Source organism: Carya illinoinensis, chromosome 5 (genome assembly GCF_018687715.1).
Source record: "Carya illinoinensis cultivar Pawnee chromosome 5, C.illinoinensisPawnee_v1, whole genome shotgun sequence".
NCBI lineage: Eukaryota > Viridiplantae > Streptophyta > Magnoliopsida > Fagales > Juglandaceae > Carya > Carya illinoinensis.
Genome location: NC_056756.1, coordinates 28550671 through 28559316, shown reverse-complemented (window position 1 = coordinate 28559316; position 8646 = coordinate 28550671). Strand labels below are relative to the sequence as shown.

The window sequence follows — 8646 nt, the reverse complement described above, 5'->3', positions numbered from 1 at the left end:
GCTTTTATCAAAGTTTTCTTTATATTTTGTATGTTTTCTCAGTTTCAATTCATAGAATCTGTTGATTAACTTGTCATTAGAATAATTTTATTATTTTATACTGTAAATACATGATTTTTTTGGGGCCGTGCATGAGTTTTATCAATAAGCATTACTAACAAAGTTTTCTTTATATTTTGTATGTTTTCTCAGTTTCAATTCATAGAATCTGTTGATTAACTTGTCATTAGAATAATTTTATTATTTTATACTATAAATACATATTTTGGCAAGGGCCGTGCGTGAGTTTTATCAATAAACAAAGTCTATCAAAGTTTTCTTTATGTTTTGTATGTTTTCTCAATTTCAATTCATAGAATCTATTGATTAACTTGTCATTAAAATAATTTTAATTCAATCCAGTGTCTAGAATATTAATTCAATGATGTCTAGAATTGGTTGACTTGTGTTAGTATGGTAAGATTGTACTCATTCAATGATGTCTAGAATATTAATTATATGGTTAGAATAAGTATTGCAGTGCTTAATTCATATGTCCATCTCTCTCTCAATTGAGACTCAATTTTTTTTAAAACTTGAGGAGATCTTTTAACCGTTTATGAAGTTTGGGCAAGAATTTCATATCTTTTGTTTGGTAACTAATAATTATACATGATTTTTTAATTGAAAAGAGATTAACACTCCTAACTCAAGGCCCACTTTATTTTTCTAGAAAAACAATCGTACCCGTTTATTGTTATGTTGTTGGGAAATAGTCTATATTTTTCCAACAATTTTCCTTTCTTGGAATGTTGTTTTTAATATTATTTTATGGGTCAAGTTGGGTATATTTTTCTATAGATCATTAATGTTTATATATAAAAAGTATTTTATTTAATTTTGCATTATCTCTTAGGTTTTAATTTTTTTTAATATTACTCTGTAAATTATCTTATTTTCTGGCCATTTGCTTTCTTTTCTTAAGTTCAACCTAAAAAATTAATCCCTACCTCATATATCTTTGTTTAATGATATTAGAACTTATGTTTTAAGTTAGGCTATGGTATTTTAATTTTTTTTTTTCTCTAAAGTCACTAAGTCAGATTGAATGTAGCCATTTATTGTTCAATTTGCTTTCTTATATTTTTTTTAAAGTATTTTTCTAGATGGATTCTTCAATTTCAACCAATGATGTGCAAGAGTCAATACAAAGTCCTCCAGATATGGCTCTGCCTCCACCCCCATCCAATGTAAGTGATAAATCTAACATTGGTGGGTCACAGAGTGGTAGAGTTAGGTCAATAGTTTGGGATCACTTTACAAGAATACCAAAAGGTGATCCCACTAAACCTAGGGCTGCATGTAATTATTGTGGTGCTTCATACGCATGTGATACAAAGATCAATGGTACAAAGTCTATGAAGCATCACATTGAGAAGCAATGTAAGAAAGACCCATTTAAAAATATAGATAAGTCCCAGATGACTCTTGGTTGGAAGGTGGAGGGAGGTAGTGGTGGTGGGGGACTTGTGCCCATTGCATTTATTGTTGAAGCTTGCCCACAAGCCTTAGCTGAGATAATTATTGTTGATGAGTTGCCATTTAAGTTTGTTGAAGGGGAGGGTTTTAGAAAGTTTATGCTTGTGGTTTTCCCTAAGTGGGTAAAGATTCCATCTCATTGGACGATTGGGAATGATTGTTTTAATTTGTTTATGAGGGAAAAAAATAAATTGAGGAGTGCTCTTCGAGGGCAACGAATTTCCCTCACCATGGATACATGGACATCCGTGCAAAACCTTAATTATATGTGTCTCACAGCACATTTTATTGATGATGACTGGAAGCTGCATAAGAGAATTCTTTCCTTTTCTTTGGTTGAAAATCACAAGAGTGATACCCTTGGTAAGGGCATAGAGTTGCGTTTGCATGACTGGGGGCGATCGAAAATACTTGCAATCACTCTTGATAATGCAAGTTCTAATAATAGGGTCGTTTCTTATTTGAAAAAGAAAACCAAGTATAGGAGGGATACGGTCTTGGAACATGAATTCTTGCATGTTCGATGTTGTGCCCACATTTTAAATTTAATTGTACGTGAGGAATTAAAGGAATATGAAGAGTCTATTGCGAAAGTGAGGGGAGTTGTGAAGTATGTTAAATCCTCCCCTCAAAGGTGGAGTACATTTAAGAAATATGTGGGGTTGGAAGAGATTGAATGCAAAAGTTATATTTGCCTAGATGTACCGACTAGGTGGAACTCTACCTATCTTATGTTGGAGAGGGCTGGGAAATTTAGAAGGGCTTTCGATCGGTTGGAGGAAGAATATATGTGCTTTTTAAGTAGTATTGGAGATGATGATGATGATGATGATGAAGGTGATGTGTTGACTAGGAGAAAGTCAAAGAAGGTAGGGCCTCCCAATGCATCCGATTGGGATGAGGTAAAGTTGTTTGAGAAATTTCTTGCATCATTTCATGATGCAACTTTACGCTTTTCGGGGGGTGAGTATGTAACTTGCAATATTTTTTTTACGTAGTTGGTTAATTATTAAAATGCCATTAACATAGAGTGTGAAGAAGGAAGTCCCGTGGTGGGATTAATGGCCACAAATATGAAGAAAAAGTTTGAAAAGTATTGGGAAAATATAGATAATCAGAATATGTTACTGTATATTGGGATTGTTCTTGATCCTCGTTACAAGATGAGATATCTTGACTTTGGGTTGAGAAAAATGTATGCATATGATGAAAGAAAAATCATTGATTTGAGTTGGAAGGTGAAAAATACATTTATCCGCATGTATGAGGCATACATCTAAGATGAAGAAGGGAATTCTCCTCAACGCACAGGTTCCCCACGTGAAGATGCAAGTCCTCCCACAACTCAGTCTACGAATAGGCAAGCTGCATTGATGGCCCAATTTAAGCAAGAGTTACAGTCAGAAGACTCTTTAGAAAGTAAGTCAGAGGTTGATAGATATCTAACTGAAAAATGTGAGGATCAAGGTGAAAGTTTTGACATACTAAATTGGTGGAAGGTGAATTCAATTAGATATCGTGTACTTTCGAAGGTAGCACGCGATGTACTTGCAATACCGGTATCTACTATGGCCTCTGAATCTACATTCAGCACTGCGGGTCGTGTACTTGACCCTTTCCGAAGTAGTTTAAATCCGATGATGGTTGAGGCTCTCATATGTGCACAAAATTGGCTCCGTTCTTCTTCTACTCCAATAAGCCTTAGGACTTTAATGGATGAATGGAGGAATTTGAGAAGCAGATAGATATGGGTATGTAATCAATTTACTTTTGATTTATTTTGTGGTATATTTTGTTTTATCTTCTATATTATTTTAACTTTATTTAATTTGTTTTGTTTTAAATTTTTATGGATTGAATGAGAACTTGTTGGAGAATTTGCTGATTCTGCGGAAGGATCAAATTCAATGTCTACCGGCTCTTAACCCAATGTTGATGTAAGACAAAAAAGGTGAGACCGTGAGAAATTAGAATGATTATTTTGTGCTCACTAAAATCTGCTTATTTTTTTAATGTTTGTAAAATCTGCTTGCTAGACAATAATTTTATTTTATGTAAAAAAAGCATTTGAGGTGACGATCCCTTTGTATGAATTTGATCTTTGTTGGTTGGAATGATGATGATCTAAATGCTCACATGGATAATTTTGTTCTCTCTCTCTCTCTCTCTCTCTCTCTAAATGCTTACTGTAGTTACTTTGTATTTTTCAGAGTTTATGGAATAGGCAATCCTAGTTTTTATTTTATTTCTCTATAATGGTATTTTCCTCAATTTTAGAATTTCACATGTGACATTGTTGAACACTGATGGTCCGATGGATCTGTGAACTCAATCCACCGGGAAATATTTTAGAGATATATATGAACTCTGATGGATATAGAGAGATTAGCTGGCGATTGTTGGGGATAAATGGACTGAAAGGAGAGTTGAAGTAGGCGTTTTGGGCCTTTGGCCACCAACTTGCACTTGTCTTTTCAAAAAATGGAGTGTTGGAAGTTTGACTGAGAAGTAACAACTGATATGTTTTTTAATCTTTTAGCTTTCTATGTAAGTAGGCGTTTTGGCCACCAATATTTTAAAGGTGGCCAAATCTTTTAACCTTCTATGTAAGCAATTTATATTTCTATATTGAAGACTTAAATCATGCCTTACGTGCACTAGCATCTGAGCTTTGTTGCATAATTTGGAAACCGATCAAAAAAAATAAAAAGACTTAAATCATGCCTTACAATAAATAGCACACTGTATTACTATTACTGATCCAGCTCAAATTTTTCTTCCCCTTTATACCCACTTCATCTTCCTCGCAGTTCTCACAATGGCATTCCCATTTCCCAGTCTTTCCAAAGTAGAAATGCTTCATTTAAAAACCTTTGATTTCTTTATTTAGTGAAGTTCATGTTTCTATTTTGCAGTGTCACTTATTTTATTTTTGTAGTTTGTATGTTAATGCTGTGATTTTTTACTTTTTTTTTATCTGCAGATTTGTGATCTAGAATTTCTAACATTTATCCAATAGCTGACAACTGAGACACTCATTGCTGATAGTCAGGGACTGATTCTCACTTTGCCTAATTGTATAATTTATATTTTGTATTGATGTAATTATGTTAATGCTTTATGCTATTGTTGGTCATTTTTTTTTACGTAATTTATGCTACTGTTAGTTTGTTATAGTGCACTGTGTATCAGTGATTTTGATATAAATTATTAAATATGACTTCTAGTCTTTGATAGTTTTTTTTTAAGACTTTTAATTTTCAATTTTTAAATATGCTTGGGAATGGTTTTTTATTTTTATTTCTTTTAGAAGGTAAATTTGAATCATTTGATGTATGTAAAATACATGAAAGTAGATTTTAGCTGTATTTTTCTCTTTTTTTAAAAAAAAAAAAAAACCTTTCTTTCTTTTTTAAGATAATGCAAGTTGCAAATTGCAATCAGGTTGATAGTTTGCTATATGATAAATATTAAATGGTATATACTATGATTGATTGATCCCCTTGTTTAAATTATTTGGATGTATATAGAAATTTTTTATTTTTTTTACAGGAAAATATTTTATTCAAATTTATTGTATATAGATAATTTTTTTAATGGTTATTTTTATTTTTCTTTCTAAGTATTTTTTTTTTTTTGTATTTATAGCTTTAAACTAGATAAATTGTTAGTAGATTTTAATTGTTGGGCCGAAATAACTGTAAGAAAAATATTGGATCATTGATCCATTTGAAAGTCGGTCAGACCGATTGGACCGACGGGACTAAAGAGGAAGAAGGGGGGATGTCGTACCTGCTGCCGCACCTGCACTCCGGATGGGCTGTAGATCAGGCCATCCTAGCCGAGGAAGAGCGACTCGTCGTCATCCGTTTCGGCCATGACTGGGATGAGACTTGCATGCAGGTTACTATCCTTGTCTCTCTTTCTCTCGAAGTTTTTTTGCGACCTATTTCATGTCAAATGCTTATTCGAAATTTTGGGTTTAACCCTAAATTTTTTTTTTACTAGTTGATTTTTTTTCCCTGGTCGGTAAGATGATATGATAAACATTTCTGTTCTGAGCTAAGACCACCAGCTATGTTTCTGAAATGTATTTTGTGTTGAAGTGCAAAACTTTTTTAAACAATTCTTGTCTTTGCTGGGGAAAATTTTAGGAGAAAATGGATACATGGTGAGAAGGAGAGCTTACTGGGTTTGCAAAACCAGACCTCGGCGTCCATAGAGTTTTCGGGAGCCAAGAAATCGACCCAATTGGGTGTGTTTATGCGCTCGTACAGCTCGTCCTCTACAAGTAGGGACTCCGTTCTCTTCCAATCAATTTTCGCTGGGGTTTGGGAGAATGTGGGGAACGTCTAGATGAAATTCATCTATCGTATTTCACTAATTACGAACTCAGAAACCCTAATTCTTACATAACACGGATAATGCTAGTATACCCACGGTATTGTAGAACAAAAGAACTGAAATTTGTATTTACCGGTGTGACTGCGGCTTCGCTATAAAGTAGTTTTGTAATCTTTAGGTTAGTGGGTATTGCAGGCAATGGAGGACTTGTTCTAGTTGTTTATGTTTTTGTTTCGTCTCATCCTTATTGTGATGCTTCTTTGCTCAACAAGGCTAATATTCATGCTTTTTCAATTTTTTTTAATTGCTAGAGTTTGTTCATCATTCGGTTTGTTTAAAAGAACTACCATTGTTGGTTAATAGGAAAGATTGCTAATCTAAGATGAGTGTTTTGTCTAGTCTTGCATAAAAAGGCTTTAAATTTTTTCCCTTTGCTAAAAATATTCTTTATTCTGCATCTGCAGGTTTTGTTTTGCTTTAGATCGTTTGAACTGTTAATTTTTTCACATGCCACCATACCCGTCAACATACCTTCTATAAACAATATGCTTTTGACTTTAATTTGGTGGCTAGTGGAAGTTGGGGAACCACTGTCACGGTAAATCTTTATTTGCATGCATTGATGGGACATGATGTGGTGTCCATCCTAAACCAGCAAAGGTTGAGGATTGTAACAGGATGACAGACGTCTGCCAGTATAGAATGCGATCACATTATATGAATGGATCTTTTTGGTTGAAATATGACTCGATACAGCCAACCCCAATTTAATTGACTTTTACAGTTGTGTTCTAGAGTTATATATTGAGCCTGTATACTTTATTTAGAGGGCTTTTCTTTAGATGCTCTGGCATGATACCCTCTAAAAGAGAGACAGACTTTTGGCTTGATAGAAAATGGAGCACGAATTTGGGTTGGCAACTCATTTTGAAATATAAAACACGAAAAAGTCCATTTGTTCTGAGGGCACCACAGTAGTACTAAACACATGCTGTCAGGTACCGTGTGGTTAATTGACTAGGCAAGCAACACTAATATAATATTTTATTATTATTATTATTATTTATTGGTAAAAGTAAGAACACTTGTATAATCTTTTAGGAGGTGTCATTTGATTTGATACAAAATAGATGGTTTTTTGATGATGTGGAACACTGAGGCAGGGCCCTTACAATACAAAATAGGAGTTCTATAATTCTTTGAAGACTTTCTCACTTCCAAAAGTAAATGGAAAATATATTTTTTGAAATCATTATCCCATGCTCCTTTTCTCTGATTATCAGTGTCTGTGTTTTCTTGATGAGTAAATGATCCTGTTTCTGGTTTATTTTGTTGTGAAAACTGTCTTTGTCCTCAATTAATGTCTGATTACGGTCCAATTTATTTGTTTTGGATTTTAGATGGATGAAGTGCTAGCATCTGTTGCTGAGACAATTAAGAACTTTGCTGTAATATATCTTGTAGACATTACCGAGGTGCCTGATTTCAACACAATGTACGAGCTGTATGACCCATCCACAGTCATGTTCTTCTTCCGAAACAAGCACATTATGATTGACCTTGGCACTGGAAACAACAACAAGATTAACTGGGCTATGAAGGACAAGCAAGAGTTCATCGACATCGTGGAGACGGTGTACCGTGGCGCAAGGAAGGGTCGTGGTTTGGTGATTGCACCGAAGGACTACTCCACCAAGTATCGCTACTAAGTCCACATGCAGCAAGTTGAAGTTGATTTGAAGTTTGTAAGATCATATCCTGATACCTTGCTGCATATGCATTGTGTAAAAGCTGAAGTTATTTGAAAACTTGATGCTTTGAACTTGAATTTGAAGAAGTCAATGATCACAAGGAGGGCTTTCTATGCTTGACATAAGCCCTGGGACATGTACCAAAGAAGGGCTCTTTAAACGAAATTAAATACTACCGGCCCTAGCATATAATATCTAAAATCAAGGTTGTTCGTATATGAGTTTAAGCAGCATGTCTGAACGGAATGCTAAATTTGAAGTCAAGCCTCTGCCTTAACTTCAAATTTAGGTTTTACTTCTAAGGTGTTTTGAAGTTGATCATCCTGCATGGAGAGCTAGATGGGAGGATATTCAACAAAGTGTTTTGGCCCTAAATCAAACCCTTAACCTTTCAAATTTGAGGTCTGTTAAACCCAAGAAACCAAAGTACCACCATTATCATTGAAGCTGGGAGAAGCCATGTCAAGAAATCAGCGACCTTTCAACTCTGCTAGAAAATTATAAAAGGAATTCAATTCAAGCAGGCCCTCGGATTTTGGAATATAGAATGTTTTGGTTAAGTAGAGACTAATATCCAACTTTTTTTTTAGTCATTAAATAAAATTTTATTGATCATAAGAATAGGTAAAGTTCAACTACACAGGTAATATATAAGAACAATGCTAGGATTGATGTTCTCGTGATACAAAAAATTCATGAATGGTCACGCCATTAAAATCAATTACAATCGACCATTAGAACAAGGCATTAAAATAGAAAGTTCGAAATTTATCTAATGACCATTCACGATCTTCGAAATTTTGCTCAATCCTCTGCCTCCAAAACACCACCATAGAAATATCAAAACACCTTACTAATTGCAACAATTTGAGAAGTGCCTTGAGACCACTACATGAAGCTAAGAGGTCAAACACTGTTCTTGGCATCACCCAAGCTACACCCACTCTAGTAAAAAAGTCATTCAACAAAGTTGTGGCAATTTAGAAAATCGACGGATTCTCTGCTCATTTTACACATACAACACCAATTCAAA

At 34.3% G+C, this 8646-nt stretch overlaps 1 protein-coding gene across 3 annotated transcripts; it reads left to right on the top strand.

Annotated features, from left to right (window-relative positions):
• The first annotated feature begins 5248 nt into the window (after positions 1-5248).
• On the top strand, positions 5249-7829 carry LOC122308808 (thioredoxin-like protein YLS8). 3 transcript variants are annotated; one of them, XM_043122041.1, is made up of 3 exons: positions 5279-5421; positions 5673-5809; positions 7327-7829. In XM_043122041.1, the coding sequence occupies exons 1-3, from the start codon at positions 5396-5398 to the stop codon at positions 7569-7571; spliced, it is 408 nt and encodes a 135-aa protein (XP_042977975.1). In that variant the 5' UTR covers positions 5279-5395; the 3' UTR covers positions 7572-7829. The 3 variants fall into 3 exon arrangements, with proteins under 3 accessions (XP_042977974.1, XP_042977975.1, XP_042977976.1); XM_043122042.1 differs by having other exon boundaries at positions 7263-7829; XM_043122040.1 differs by lacking the exon at positions 5673-5809 and having other exon boundaries at positions 5249-5421; positions 7263-7829.
• The last annotated feature ends 817 nt before the right edge of the window (positions 7830-8646 follow it).